Source organism: Triticum dicoccoides, chromosome 4B, assembly GCF_002162155.2.
Source record: "Triticum dicoccoides isolate Atlit2015 ecotype Zavitan chromosome 4B, WEW_v2.0, whole genome shotgun sequence".
In the NCBI taxonomy this organism is placed as follows: domain Eukaryota; kingdom Viridiplantae; phylum Streptophyta; class Magnoliopsida; order Poales; family Poaceae; genus Triticum; species Triticum dicoccoides.
Window position 1 is genome coordinate 27,853,688 of NC_041387.1, and position 14,413 is coordinate 27,868,100.

At 43.1% G+C, this 14,413-nt stretch overlaps 3 protein-coding genes across 4 annotated transcripts; all 3 read left to right on the forward strand.

The window, feature by feature from the left end:
- The first annotated feature begins 3,867 nt into the window (after positions 1-3,867).
- On the forward strand, positions 3,868-7,134 carry LOC119294772 (uncharacterized membrane protein At4g09580-like). The gene is made up of 4 exons (XM_037573032.1): positions 3,868-4,293; positions 4,969-5,239; positions 5,375-5,545; positions 6,810-7,134. The coding sequence occupies exons 1-4, from the start codon at positions 4,022-4,024 to the stop codon at positions 6,939-6,941; spliced, it is 846 nt and encodes a 281-aa protein (XP_037428929.1). The 5' UTR covers positions 3,868-4,021; the 3' UTR covers positions 6,942-7,134.
- Positions 7,135-7,932: 798 nt separating this feature from the next.
- Positions 7,933-9,488, forward strand: LOC119294776 (30S ribosomal protein S13, chloroplastic-like). Of its 2 annotated transcripts, none has more exons than XM_037573039.1 (3): positions 7,933-8,091; positions 8,490-8,729; positions 9,111-9,488. In XM_037573039.1, the coding sequence occupies exons 1-3, from the start codon at positions 7,993-7,995 to the stop codon at positions 9,285-9,287; spliced, it is 516 nt and encodes a 171-aa protein (XP_037428936.1). In that variant the 5' UTR covers positions 7,933-7,992; the 3' UTR covers positions 9,288-9,488. The 2 variants fall into 2 exon arrangements, with proteins under 2 accessions (XP_037428936.1, XP_037428937.1); XM_037573040.1 differs by having other exon boundaries at positions 7,937-8,091; positions 8,493-8,729.
- Positions 9,489-9,807: 319 nt separating this feature from the next.
- On the forward strand, positions 9,808-12,462 carry LOC119294775 (probable plastid-lipid-associated protein 4, chloroplastic). The gene is made up of 6 exons (XM_037573038.1): positions 9,808-10,245; positions 10,338-10,451; positions 10,786-10,884; positions 11,484-11,558; positions 11,689-11,756; positions 12,186-12,462. The coding sequence occupies exons 1-6, from the start codon at positions 9,892-9,894 to the stop codon at positions 12,256-12,258; spliced, it is 783 nt and encodes a 260-aa protein (XP_037428935.1). The 5' UTR covers positions 9,808-9,891; the 3' UTR covers positions 12,259-12,462.
- Positions 12,463-14,413: the final 1,951 nt, after the last annotated feature.

Consider the following 14,413-nt stretch of genomic DNA (forward strand, 5'->3'; position numbering starts at 1 on the left):
CGTCGGCGCGCCCCCGCCATGAGCGCTGGTAGGTGGAAGCTGGGGGTGGGGAGAGCTCGAATTGATGCGAGGTAGGTGGGGAGGGCGAGTAGATTGGGAATTTATTTTGGTTTCGCTCTCATCGCCCGAGGAAGGGGAAGGGGGAGGGTGGGAGCCTCTCATCTATTCTTAGTAGTACATTTTTTGATCTACACGATCAGATCTAGCTATCAAGTGAGAAATGACTTCAAATATTACATGTGTGCTGGTACTAGACTATATAATTTGTGTTGCGGGAAGGATCATGGAAACAAAACAATGAAACAAATTGTGACATGAATTTATGAGAGAAGTAGCCTGGGTGAAGGACCAAAAAGTAGACGGAGGTGCACTTCCTTAAGTATGCATAGCTAGAGCATTGAGGTGAATGAGAGAATGATGGTGTTGGTAGAAAGTGGAAACTAGATTTTCTTTTAGAGATGAGAAACTGAAGTCTATGAAAAAACATGAGTGGTAGGCGTGAGAATTAAATAACCAAGTACACGTGTCATTGGCAACGGATTCCTTCACGAGTAAAATCTAAAACATACTTGTACCATGTTCACTATTTAGTTTTGAGATACGAGCCCGACCAAGGCCCACCATGGATTTTTTTTGTAGCTTCATCAGCTCAATGCAAAAACACAACATTGTACATTGGATGCATCTTGACGTGGGCTCGCTTACGTGCCAAAAAAGTAGAGATACTGTCTAATTATCAATTGTCTAAAACTTTCTTATGTCCTGGTCAAATTTAAGTCTTTGGATCAATGTTGCGTTCAAAAGAAAGTCTACGAATCAGCATACAACCATCCATATCTACGATCACTCAAAAATAACATACAAACCAAAACTCGCACCAATATTTATTATTATAATTATTAAAAGTGCATGACCTGCTAGCTGACCAGAAGAAATATAGGAATACCAGAAAATACCGTGAAAACATATATCCATCAGTTAAGTGAGTCTTAATAACAAGTCACAACTGATGACAAAGATTCATTTGATCCCTTTGTCATGTAGCCCTCTGAACAACTTTCTTGCTTAATGACCTATCAATTTAAAGAAAATAAACGCTCAACCCAAAACTTGCGTGCCTCATCCAGTTGCGTTGCCCCATGAATCTATTGTCGTTGGTTATTAATCACTTTCTTATTTTATTTTGACCCTCTAAGATTAGATGTTCATAGCAGAACCATATTACTCCCACTACATGCAGATCGTCCATCTCATTAAGTCATTATTGACACACATACCTCGCATGTGCATGTTGCATAGTCATCAAAAGTCGATATGAAAACAACACAAGCCACGGGAAACATGAGTAATCCACACATTATACATCACATAATCTTCACACACATTCACATTTCGCACAGTCTACCACATGACGTTGTCAACCACATGTGCCAAAGCTATGACCTACTTTGTGTTATGATATCTGCCTTTTCACTAATAATGTTGCCCACCAAGAATAAGATGAGTTGCCTTTGAATGCCCGAAGGGCAATTGGATTATGACCAATTATACCACTTGCCCTTCGGGCATTCAATTGATCATAACCCAATTGCCCTTAGAGTACTTGAAATAAAAGAAGTGGATGTAATGTGACACTTGCTCATTCAGTTTTGCACTTTCACAACTTTCACAACTGAACTGGATGTACTTGAAATAAAAGAGAGAGTCAGCAAAAAAGTTAGTTGTAAAGTAGCTTAGAGTACTTCAAATAAAAGAAGTGGATGTAATGTGACACTTGCGCATTCAGTTTTGCACTTTCACAACTTCATCATGTAGTACAAGACATAACATCCATATAGGTTGATAACTTTGGGTTATTGGTGTTAGTGGAGATATGCAATAGTTAAGTTTGTATCAGATTATGACGACAAGAATTTTTGTTGAGGAAGTTAAGATATAATGGTTGTGGAGCCGCCTTAGTTTGGTACAAAGAGAATGGCATGGTGGTGTGTTTTATGACATAATGCTGATCTGCATATTGATCCATGTTGCCCATGACTGCAACCTTTAAGCAATATGATATGAATATACACCCAATTTTAAAAATTATATTAAAAACTAGGAATTAGCCTCATACGGCCGATCTCGGAAAGGTGGTTATATAGTAGTATGTACTACTATAAAATAATCTTACCTTAGATCGGTGCCCAACTTTGTGTAACTCCCAAAGTTTGATTAGAAGGTGAGTATATGTTCAAGAGCGTGAATTTTGGTTCACGCTAGTGGCAAAACGTACAAATTTTATTGATCTTTGGTTAACTAATTGCTTATGACATAGAAGTAATTTCTATATTAGGAAAGAAGTAGTTAGTTTCTTTTTATTTCTTTCTTTGTGAACCTACGAGTGCATATACTTGTGTGGATGATAAAAGGGAATTCAACCCAAATACGGTTTAGAGACAAGACACACTCAAGCACAACAACCATATACATGTACAACTCTGCATTACCCTCTGTGGCGAGTTCTCTCTTTGCTAGCTAATGGGCGAAAGAAGCAACTCAATCCACAATACAAGGAAAATGGAAAATAAAGGCAACATGCAGTGAAGAAAATCATGAATTCTTCTACAATTTTCCCGACGCCACTGATTCCAAGTAAATGTGCCCATTGCACATAGTGTGCAATGGCTTTTCATTCTATTCAAATTTTCCCCCGTACGATACTAGAGCTCGAATGAATATTTGGGCAAGCGAATATCTTGTAGCATGCCAATGTGCAGTTTAGATAGAAAAGTTGGAAGGGAACTCATGGGAGGTATATGGTTTTATATGAGGACTATCATGAGTAGGCAGATAGTGTATAAATTAAGTTCACGTGCTCACCACAAACTTAAAAGAAGCAACATGGGTTGGTCCCCAAGTGGATAAGTTCACAAAGTAGCTGGAAATGAATTTGCTTTTCTTAAGATGTCCATCTACAACGATACATGAAACCGGATGTTAAATTGATAGATTGGTTGTGTTAGTGTGGTAGAGAAGTTCCTCACTCATGTATTGTTGATGTTAGAACACATTCTCATATATTGCGATGGACACAAGGTGAAAACCTAAAAAGAGGGTAGGACGATAGTACAAAACAGAAAAGGATACTACTTGGTAGAAAAAGTAAATCATAGTTGCGACTAACCATGACATTCAGATATTTTATATCAAACTAGCAAACACCGGTTATCAACTCGTGCTTTTGCACATGCTATAGCAATACATGATCCTGCTAAATTTCAATACCAATATACTTAGTACTGTTCAACTCTTTTGATCAAATCCATTTAGGACACATTTGATTCAAACTGTATCATTGCAAGAACAATACTGGTGGCGACTTTGTGAGTGCATACCCTCTTTAGTTCTACGTCTGGATACCATTAGGCACTAATCTAAATACATGAAAAGACTAATCTCGACCCATTCTTAAATAGTGTCATCACAGGGACAAACATACCATATATGCCTTTTAACCAAGTGCATTATCACTCCTAGTTATGCATATACGTGTCTAAGGTAAAGTTCTCGTATCAGACAGTTTTCATTGCAAAATAATCTTAGATTCGTCTAAGCTAAGTTTTGTTGAAAATTTGACCTCACAGATCATATGCTCTAGCCTCCTAGCAATGGTGGTTCATATGCTCACGGCTTGCCTTTGCGGCAACCCAACAACCCTACGCAAGTGATATCTCAGCCGTGGCAGACACGGTTGGTGCCTTCGGTGGCAACAGCATACCCTACCACGGACACCGGCCCGGCCCTGGTAACTTGTGGGCTACCCGAGTCAAACCCAGGCCACCACCACAAGGACGGCGAAAAATCAAGCGGGGAAAAAAAGGGGAGGGCACAGAACACAACGCACGGCACCGTCACCGCTTGTCGCCGTCCAACCTCCTCCCCCATGAGGCCGGCCCCGAGGCGCCCCGCCTCCGCCTCCTCCTCCTCCTCGGCCCAGCAGCACTAGCAGCCGACGATCCGCCCCACGCCGGCCGCCGCCATGCTCTTCGCGCGCCGCGACATCGAGGCCGCGGGCGCCGGCGCCGGCGCCGGCCAGGACGGCTCGCCGGCCGCCAAGAAGGGCAAGCCGGAGTCCGCGGCCGCCGCAGCCGTGGCGCGCCCCACGCTGACGCGGACCGAGGCGCTCGCGGCCGCCGCCGTGCTCGCGCTCTTCGTCGCCGGGATCTTCTGCATCTTCCTCGCCGCGCCCCGCCGCGAGTTCGGCCAGATCCTCCGCCTCCCGCGCAGCCTCGCCGACGTGCGCCTCCTCAAGTAGGGCTTGCTCTTCCCCTCCCACGCTTGCCGGCCCCACTGTGTCTTCTGGATCGCGGATACTTTCGTGGCCGCGGAATGTAGTTTGAATCATACTACTACAAGCGGAGTGAGGCGTCGATTTGATCTAGGAGTAGTGAGTTTCGTTTTCGATTGGGATTTTTTTATTTGTCGCGGTAGGTAAGCTGTGCTCGTGCACACATTCTAATCACAACAGACTGAAGCCATGCTCTACTCGATGCAAGCACTGACACAATTAGGAAATAAACAGCAAGGTGTATGGATACTAGTTTCACAGTAGAACAGAGGGAATACTAGTTCATCCGAAGAGACGACAAGTGAATATTCTTTTCCTGGTTGCTGTCAAGTTCCGCGCAAAACAATATTCTGAACTTCACCGAATTGTTGGTTTGCTTGAATCCAGACATTAGAATATGCGCCGATGGATCTCCATTGTAACTTATCAGCATACTCTAGTGCATTCAGTTATGTTTCTAATTACTAGTGGCAGTGTTCTTCTACAAGCAAGCTGAATGCATATGATGGGTTTTCTTTACTCATCGCGTTATCAGGATCGAAGCATTAAGATACATTTGATGATTGTTTTTTACAGGCAGTACTAAATACATGATCAGTGCATTTTAGGATACTGACATTCCTTTCTGAAACTTGCAGGGACAACCTTGCTGTGTATGCAAGTGAGCATCAGGCAAATTTCGTGCTGGGGTATTGCTCCATATACATCTTCATGCAAACATTTATGATCCCCGGAACAATATTTATGTCTTTACTTGCTGGAGCACTTTTTGGGGTGATTAAAGGGGGCGTTTTGGTCGTCTTCACTGCCACAGCTGGGGCATCATCTTGCTATTTTCTCTCCAAGTTGATTGGCAGACCTTTGGTTTGCTGGTTGTGGCCTGAAAGACTGAGATATTTCCAGTCAGAGGTAATCTTCTGCTTTTAATAGCAAACTGCTTACTGTATCTCCACTGGCAATCTTTTTCTTGAGATCTTTCCCCCAACTGATGAGCGCTTTCCTGTTCTTTATTTCATATAACTAATACTTTTGATTCTCTTGCAGATTGCAAAGAGGAAAGACAAGCTGTTGAACTACATGCTTTTTCTGAGAATAACACCAACTTTGCCCAATACTTTCATAAATATGGCGTCACCTATTGTCGACATACCTTTCCATATTTTCTTTGCTGCAACACTAATTGGACTCATCCCAGCATCTTATATTACTGTAAAGGTAAATATCAACACATGCAGTGACCTTATGTTTTGTCTCAGTTTTGTCTGAAACAAATTAATTAACCTGAACCAGAATCCATGTTTTATGTTCAAAGATCACATGAAAATGGACTAGAAGCGCTTAACCGTCGATGTTTGATTATCATAACCTTTTTCTGCGTTATAAACATTTTTCATTGTTATTTTGCTGACCCTGCGCAAGCGGGAGCTACATGCACCAGGTTGCCCTTTTTTTATTTTGCTGAAATATAACATGTTTTGGGGTCTGGATGCTCTTGCATTTTTCTTCTGCTGAAGTTTTGGGTGAATAAGTCGAAAATGGGTACTTGGTTGTGGGTGCATCATATAGGCTGTCCAAAGTACACTGGTGTTATAGTACCTATTTTTAGAAAGGCACCGCATTTCAAAGTGCATTTCCACATAAAACAAGTGCTTTGATTGGTTCAATAATTTATCTTAAGTAATTTTGCATTGTTGGAAGTTTGCTGGCTTCGTAGCTTCAGTAGAAGCTGCATGAGGAACGGCATCAACAAGGTGGTTTTGCTCAGAATAAGAAACATCAAGATTATAAAATGCAAGGAATATGGCAGAATATTGTTAGACTGTCTATACAAGCTCTTACCTACTCCCTCTGTCCCACAATGTAAGATGTTTTTGCAAGCTATGTTAGGGAGCATCTTTGATTGTGGGACGAAGGGAGTAGTACATAATTCCTTGTGGGACGGAGGGAGTAGTACATATTAGTGCGAGTCAGAATCAATGCATGAAACTATTTTAAAACAGTATATTAATGACTAGTTAACTTAGTTTGTTAGTGCTAAAAGACTACCTTTGTTTCCCACCAGGAAACCACCTAAGCTTTACTAGCAGCAGCTTTAGGTAACCAAGTTAGAGCCTGGATGGTTAGTGACCATCTTTGATAGCCCTTTGCTTATACAAGGATCAGGCCTCAGGTTTGGCTCCCTTTGTGTCTCACCATGGCAGGATATTTTTTTCAGTGGTAGACGATACCAACCGATAGCAAGACGCAGGTGTTGACTTTGTCAATATTCAAACACCGCGAGTATCCAGTTTTTATCTTGTGTTGAAGTATTTGAAATTTTCATAACAAATGCTACTTCCAGTCATTATCCTTGTGCATTGATCTGGCTGTGCATCGGGGAACAAACTTGTTTGCTTTTGGAAGCATCTCTGAATGATAGCTTAATTTCCGGACAATGAGTTCATGCCTGCTAACTATTGTTTTTACCACTGTCCCGCAGGCTGGGAGAGCTCTAGGCGATCTAAGATCAGTTAGGGAATTGTACGACTTCAAGACATTAGTTGTTCTGTTCCTCATTGGATCTGTCGCCGTCGTCCCAACCATCCTGAAAAGGAAGAGAACATACGAGTGATGCCTCAGGCGAGACATCTACATATACAGTCCCTGATGCCCCAGCGTGTACTAGCCTCTCTTTTTTCCCCTTTTCTTTTTCCTTCCCTATATATGTATACCTATTTAATTTAGCTGTAAAGATGTAAGAAACGGAATGGCTCCCTTAAAAGTCGGTATTACGCAATAAAAAAGGCGTTATTGCTGTGTCTGCTTCCCTGTTGTTCTGAAGTTGCAGTTATCTTTGCTATCTGATTTCCAAGCGCGAGTATCCAAGGATTTTCTACTAGCAGCCTGGCCATGCTGTCATTACATTTTTGTTTGGCTAAATTTTGTTTAGATATGTGGTGTGGTTATTTTTTTTAGTGGAATGTACATGATGGCTATAATTCCCCCCTTTTTTTAGCTCTACAGAATGGTTATAATTGAGGGATATCGAGTTTCTAAACTGGAGCTCAAATGTACCCTTGTGAACAGTATAATCACGAAAAAAATGATGTTTTCAAAAATTCTGACTTTTTTGGCAACAAACGTTGTTGAATTTTCTACATACGTGTGAATTTGTTGAAGAAAAACTATTCACAAAAAAACAAATTCGATGCTCCAAAAAGATTTTCTGAAAGCATTTTTTAGTGTTGATTTGTTATTTTTGCCCGGACCTCCAAGAATGTGATTTCATCATTAAAATTTGCATGCATGCAAAGGATATGCATTTTTTGTTAAAAAAATCAGAAATTTAAATTTATTTAATTATTTTTTTGGCATTTTAGTGTTCATAGCAGAAGCAATTGAGCTTGGAATTTTTTTTTTTGAGATTTGATTTTAGAATCAACACTTTCACAATATATTTTTGGGCAAAACACTTCACAATTGAGCCGAGCCGAAACTCCGCGTGGCTTTTTAGGCCTTTGTAGTAGGCTCAGCGACACTTCGGCCTCGAAAGGCCCAAAATCAAGCCCAAAGCCCAATACCGGAGCAGCAGCCTCCAGCCACCTTATCGTCTCCGCCCTCGGGTTCTATCCTGGACAGAAGATTCCACACACGCACCTCCTCGTCGGGCGAGCGCAGCAGAAATGGCGACCCTCTCCATGGTCTCCGGCCCCGTCGCCACCTCGTCTCTCCCCCTCTCCACCCGCCGCCGCGCCTCCTCCGTCTCCCTCCCCGCCCCCAAGGTGAGCACCGCCGCCCTCTTCCTCCCCTCCCCTTTCGTGCACGACCCCTTGGGGAGAAGGAGCACACGCCGCTTGCGTCGTCTGTCTCTGTGTCTGTAGTTCCACTGATATGCCCGGGATGCTGAAAGAATGGGGCGAGCTGGTGTCCGTTTCTGTTTCTCTGTGGGTGCTTGAACTCCTTGTGAACCATGAATGCCCTAGCACATTTTGCCTGATAATGTAGTGATTTCTTTGCACATCGATGTGAATGTTACAGGGATGGGTTATTTGTTATTTTTCTTCGCCATATATGTCCCTTGATATGTCTGTACAGAGGAGATGTTCTTCCATATGTAGATGTGTGCAGGGTGATTGTTTTGTGGTTTTGATTCTTCTGTTTATTGGGGATTTTATTACAGAAGGGAGGCATTGGTCACGGCGGCCTGCGGATCGAGTGCATCCGTATCGGTGGTGTTGAGATCCCAAACCACAAGAGGGTGGAGTGCTCGCTGCAGTACATCCATGGCATCGGGCGGAACCGCTCCCGCCAGATCCTTTTGGACCTCAGCTTCGACAACAAGGTCACCAAGGACCTCTCCGAGGAGGAGGTCATCACGCTCCGTAAGGAGGTCACCAAGTACATGATTGAAGGAGACCTTGTAAGGCTCTGACCCCTTTGCTAACACTCCGTAAGGAGTATGATTTATTCCATTCCATGTTGTTACAATAACAACACCGTCATGATACATTCTATCAGAGGCTTAGCTAGGACCTATTCAGTGCTTCCCACATTTCTTTAAAACATGCATTTCACTGTTATAATGGTAACATCTCCAAAAGGTATAAAAGTAGCATCTCCAAAAGATATGAAAATACTGAACAGTGCCATGTTTAGAATTTATCCCATATTTTGATGATAACTATGCCATCAGGATATTCTATTGGAGGCTTATAATTAATTTGCTACTTGCTAGCAGATGTTTAGTTCTCTCCATGGTTCTTCAAAAATGAACTGAACATTGCCCCCCAATGCTTTACAGAAACGGTTCAACCGTGTGGCGATTGAGAGGATGAAGGAGATCCGGTGCTACAAGGGCATCCGGCACAAGCTCGGCCTCCCGGTCCGTGGCCAGAGGACAAAGAACAACTGCAGGACGCTCAAGGGGAAGAGGGCTTCCGTCGCCAAGAAGAAGTCGGCTTCGTCCTCCGACGAATAAGTGACACTGCCATGTGTATTTACCTCCTGTTTGGTTTTTGTTTGCTACATCACGGCGCTACCACCATTCGGTACTCCGTTTCAAGTTTCCATTCCGTCGTAGATGAATTGTGGGGATATGGTCGGATGCTGCTGCAAAGTTTATAGTCATGACATCTCTTCTGTTATATATGCACTGATTCTAAATCATCATGGTTACATGTGTGTTTCGTCCCAAGCACAAATGTTTTCTGCACGCGTATCTTCGCCGTTGCAAGATTATGTTGTGCGGTCATTTTGTTTGCAAGCTAGACAGAGGAGCTCCAGTGGCAGCTCGGTAATGCGACTGTCAGGCTTGATTGCCACACAAATGATGCAAAAATTAAATCCAAGGCACCGAAAACCTTTGAATTTGGGGTGAGTTTGGGGTCTAGCAGTAGCCAATTTGTGCAAAGTTCAGACATCTGCTTCTGAATTTGACCGACCATGTGAGTTATTAGACGTCCGGCTCCCACCCCACGCGCTATACCGACCACTCAAAAACCCCGCGACCCGTTCGAGCACACGACTGCGGCTGCAACGCTCACACAAAAATCCCTTCCCTCCCTCGCTCCCGTGCCGCGGCCATGGCGCTCGTCTCGCTCTCGCTCTCGCCCCCGTGCGCGCCCGCCTCCTCGTCTTCCTCCAGCCACCTCCTCACGCCGCCGTCGCTCGCTGGCGGCAGCGGTAGCAGGAGAGGAGGGCCACGGGGCAACGCAGGCCTCGCGCTAACGCTGCCGGCCGGGCGTCGGGGTCGGGAGTGGAGGGCGCCGGTGTCGTCCTTCTCGTCCTTCCTGCCGTCCTTCTTCACGGGGAGCAAGAGGAAGGAGGAGGAGGACGCCAAGAAGGCGGCGGCGCTCAAGGCGGAGCTGCTGGCGGCCATCGCGCCGCTCGACCGCGGCGCCGAGGCCACGCCGGAGGACAAGGACCGCGTCGACCAGGTGAGGCGACCTCCTTTTCCTGCTCCACCTTCCACGCCGGTGCTGGTCTCCATGATGACTCACGCCTCCGTTTGGCTGGTTGGTTGGTCCAGATCGCGCAGCGGCTGGAGGAGGTGAACCCGACCAAGGAGCCGCTCAAGTCCGAGCTCCTCAACGGCAAGTGGGAGCTCCTCTACACCACCTCCACATCCATTCTCCAGCCGCAGGTTCCTCCTCCTCCTCCTTCTTGATTTAGTATTTAATTCAGCTTCTCTGTGATGTGATGCATTGCATCAAAGGCCAAAAATTAGCATCCTATTGATGCAGCTGTTCATTGTTATCTCTCTCTCTTATGGCAATAATCATCACCTAAGCTGGGCAGCTGCATTCCTTGCAAAACAGAACAGGATATGCGGCTGCATTCATTTCTTTTCCACTCCAAAAAGGCTAGCCTCTTGTTGAAGGCAGCTGGAATCCTCTCAAAATAGTCAAGAGCTTGTTTGTGTAGGCATATTATCCTGTTGGAATATCACATTGTGTTCAGTTTACTGATATATGCAGAGGCCAAAGTTTCTGAGGTCATTCGGGACGATTTACCAAGCGATCAACACCGACACCTTGCGAGCCCAAAACATGGAGACACTGCCTTACTTTAATCAGGTAATGTAATTTCCACCAAAAACTAGTTCCAGTGTGTGTGCCTTCTCCCTAAAAGAGATTATATTGCAAAATTCCTTTCTTTGTTTTCCTTCGCTAAGAAGCAAAGACTTGTCGCTCGGGAACGATATGCTTTACCGATTATATTTGGCATGATAGAGATCAGTTTTAGTATGTGTTATGGTGAAGTTGTGGATAAGCACCTCCCAAAGGTTGGGATAAGGGGGTGCGTTAGTTGAAAGATTGATTGATTGCGCCGGTGAAGGCTTTACTTCTCTTTGGACATCCGGTGAAGCCTTACCTGATTTAGAACACAAGATGTCCATTTCCTCCTTGCAACCTTGTTATCTGTCGACGACTTGAGCTTGCGCATAACTGATATAGCACGGTGTCGGTAGGCACATTCAATGTAACTTTATCACACCGCTAGTTCGGTTTATATAAATTTTGGAGGCGCATTACGAAATCAGAAAATTAAATAGCATGCATGATGTCGTTGGTAAAATTTTAGCGTTTTTAACAATAATAGTGGTTACAGCTTGCAAGTGCTGCTTCTGTTCTGTGTGTGTAGCGTGGTGATGTAATAATATTTGATTCTGCAGGTTACTGCCAATTTGGTGCCTCTCAACTCTAGAAGAGTGGCAGTTAGGTTTGATTACTTCAAAATATTTAGCCTGGTGAGACATTTTATCTCCTACTGTAGTCAATACTCTGCTTTTACACTAAATAGTTGATACTCAGTAGTCCACTTAACATGTGCTAATAACTTTTACCATACCATAAATTTTAATGTTGTTTCGTGATTAGATCCAAATCAAAGCACCTGGAAGTGGCAAAGGTGAACTAGAGATCACATATCTTGATGAAGAGCTCAGGTCAGCTTGTCTGCCCCTCCCAATGGCTTCTTATGTGGAGTACCCGCGGCTGTGCCCTAAAATGGATTCATTCCCCCACACTATTCTCCATCGTTACGATACTGGACTATTTTAAAATCAAATTCCACCCCCTAAAAGATAATTAAAACTAAATAAATCAGTTATCTGCAAATCTGACCATGGCGCATACATAAATGTTTCAGCATTGGAAATGCATACCCTTAAAATAGACATTGAAATGTCACTGCTACACCTCATTTTTTCCATGTAATTTGTACCCTTCCAGTGCTCAAAGTAGAATAGTTTTGTGAAATAATTGCCCTCCTGAAATCCTGATGGGTGTCTGTATGCAGTGTTTGTTTTTTGGGGGAATAAAATGTATGTTGTGGTGTACTGATGCTGCTTGAAATCTCCTCGCTGGATTTGCAGGGTTTCGAGAGGCGACAAGGGGAACTTGTTCGTGCTCAAGATGGTCGACCCATTATACCGAGTTCCGTTGTAATAATAACAGTAGCTAAATGCTAGTGTCTACGAGAATCAGGTGTCAACTATCCAGAATGTTCTTTTTCTCGTGATACAGGACGGGTGTAGATATTGATGTTTGAGCTTAGTCTATACAGCTGATAGCACATTTGAACTGACAGAACTCAGATGTGTCGACGACGAAATGGGTATATATATATGTGTGTGTGTGTTTGGTCCTAAACTCCTATTCTTCTTCGCTGTTGAAGCTCGGTAAATGCGTTTGGGTTGCAACTCCTAGAGATTTTACCCCCCATATTACCTTGTTTTAGCAAGATGATTGATGAGGCAATCTCCATGGGGCAGATTCAGTTGCAGACAAAAAGTCAAGCCACTGGATAGGAGAAGTGCCCAAAGGAGAAACCACAGCACTAATAATGCTACATCATTAAACTCAACACCTTACCCATGTTAAATCAGACAGAGGCATGCTGTTTGTAGAGCGTGTTTATGCGGTCAGTTTAACCACCCCTGTCCCCATTGCCCTCCCTCGACGAAATCTCGGATTTCAACCTCATCGTGACCACGGTTTCCTATATAGTATTATCTTCAGGCATCGTTTGCAGGGTGCTAATGGGCTATCCTTGGTGCCCTATACCGCTGTCCTGAGATTGACGATCCCTGTATGCCATCGCGGTGAGTTGCATCTTCTCATGAAATTTGCTCGTCTCCAGACAGACGACGACATAAAACGATACTTCAGCCCTTGCTTCCTCCAGTTTACCAAATACAGCCACCGTACGGTATTAACTGTCGTTGAAATGAGTGTATCTGCACATTTCAACGACAGTTAATTCCGGGCAAAGGGAGTACCTCTTTCATGAACTGGTATTGTGTGCCATGTGTTATCCGAAGTACATCGATCTGCTGCCCTAGTTAACGATTTCATATTGTCATATGTGTACTCAAGCAACCTATGGCATGGAGGAGCTTTTAGTTAGCTCTGTTCAGCGGTACAAAGAAGGATCAGTCAGGAAAGTTGAAAATAGAGAGCCATTGTTAGACAGAAGACCATCACAACATAAAACCTTGTGTAAAAATGTGCTACAGTTTCTGAAAAGGCATGTCCATACCCTAGCAATGCCAAAGTTAGCATCAGCCAATTGCACAAATAGTTGATAAACAAGGCATATATACTAGCAGGGAAAGCTTTTGAATTGGATGAAAACTTTTGCCCTTGAAACGCTGCTGAGTAGGATGTATAGCCAATGTTAAATCTACTCTCTTTTCTCAACGGTCGTTTTCAGGAGGAAATCAAGCATGCCAACCAATGGGACAACCTTTGGCACCAATTAATCTAGGTACACAGAAAATTCTAAATTTATATACGTAATGCTCCTACCTTATTCATGCCATATGAAAAAAGGAGGTAGATTGATGTTATTGCCTTATGGATTGACTCCATATACAAATAGTTTTAGGTTCTTGTAATTTCTTAGAAGATTTAATATTTGCATAAAATGCAAATAAACCTCAGAGCTGATATTTATCTGCTATACACATTTGATCTACATAATATATTTGTTACTAGCACAGTAAGTTAATTAAGAGCCCTGATATCTAGATAGTAGAGACATCTCTTATAGCTAAGTAAAATGAACTTGTACTAATTTATAGACCGTGTGATGATCAAACTTAATCACTTCAGAATGACAATAAATATAATTAAGTGATCAATCCTCTGGTACATTTCTCGCCTAGTCATAAGGTACAGATATTGGCGTTTTTTTTATCTGCACTATGAGAACTAACTGATCAACCCTCTGGTAGATTTCTTGGCTAGTCATAAGATACAAACACCGAAAAGATAATTTCATCAAAAAATAAGGAATTAGTACAACATATGTGTGATTATAGATAAAAATAATTATTACAGGATAAATGTACCCCTAAATAAACAATTATAGGATACATGTGCTGCCGCTGCTCTTGTCTTTTCGTCGTTGTTTTAGGGCTTGTTAGTTGTGCCCTCAGCGAGACCCTGGATACTCTGTGTGTCTGCTACTTGTGTGTGTGTGTGCGGTGTGAGCATTTGTCGAACCTTGTTGCTCTGGTGGTTTGATTTATATATAAAGCGGGGCGAAAGCCTTTTTCGATAAATAAACAATTAATGAAAAATTACTATTTACGCGTGG

Excerpts from the sequence above, each read along its gene's own strand:
- LOC119294772 (XM_037573032.1), top strand. The coding sequence starts at position 4,022 with ATGCTCTTCGCGCGCCGCGACATCGAGGCCGCGGGCGCCGGCGCCGGC. Across the intron at positions 5,240-5,374 it reads TGAGATATTTCCAGTCAGAG|ATTGCAAAGAGGAAAGACAA; the intron begins GTAATCTTCTGC and ends ATTCTCTTGCAG. Across the intron at positions 5,546-6,809 it reads CATCTTATATTACTGTAAAG|GCTGGGAGAGCTCTAGGCGA; the intron begins GTAAATATCAAC and ends ACTGTCCCGCAG.
- LOC119294776 (XM_037573039.1), top strand. The coding sequence starts at position 7,993 with ATGGCGACCCTCTCCATGGTCTCCGGCCCCGTCGCCACCTCGTCTCTC. Across the intron at positions 8,092-8,489 it reads TCTCCCTCCCCGCCCCCAAG|AAGGGAGGCATTGGTCACGG; the intron begins GTGAGCACCGCC and ends ATTTTATTACAG. Across the intron at positions 8,730-9,110 it reads ACATGATTGAAGGAGACCTT|AAACGGTTCAACCGTGTGGC; the intron begins GTAAGGCTCTGA and ends AATGCTTTACAG.
- LOC119294775 (XM_037573038.1), top strand. The coding sequence starts at position 9,892 with ATGGCGCTCGTCTCGCTCTCGCTCTCGCCCCCGTGCGCGCCCGCCTCC. Across the intron at positions 11,559-11,688 it reads ACTTCAAAATATTTAGCCTG|ATCCAAATCAAAGCACCTGG; the intron begins GTGAGACATTTT and ends TTTCGTGATTAG. Across the intron at positions 11,757-12,185 it reads TATCTTGATGAAGAGCTCAG|GGTTTCGAGAGGCGACAAGG; the intron begins GTCAGCTTGTCT and ends CTGGATTTGCAG.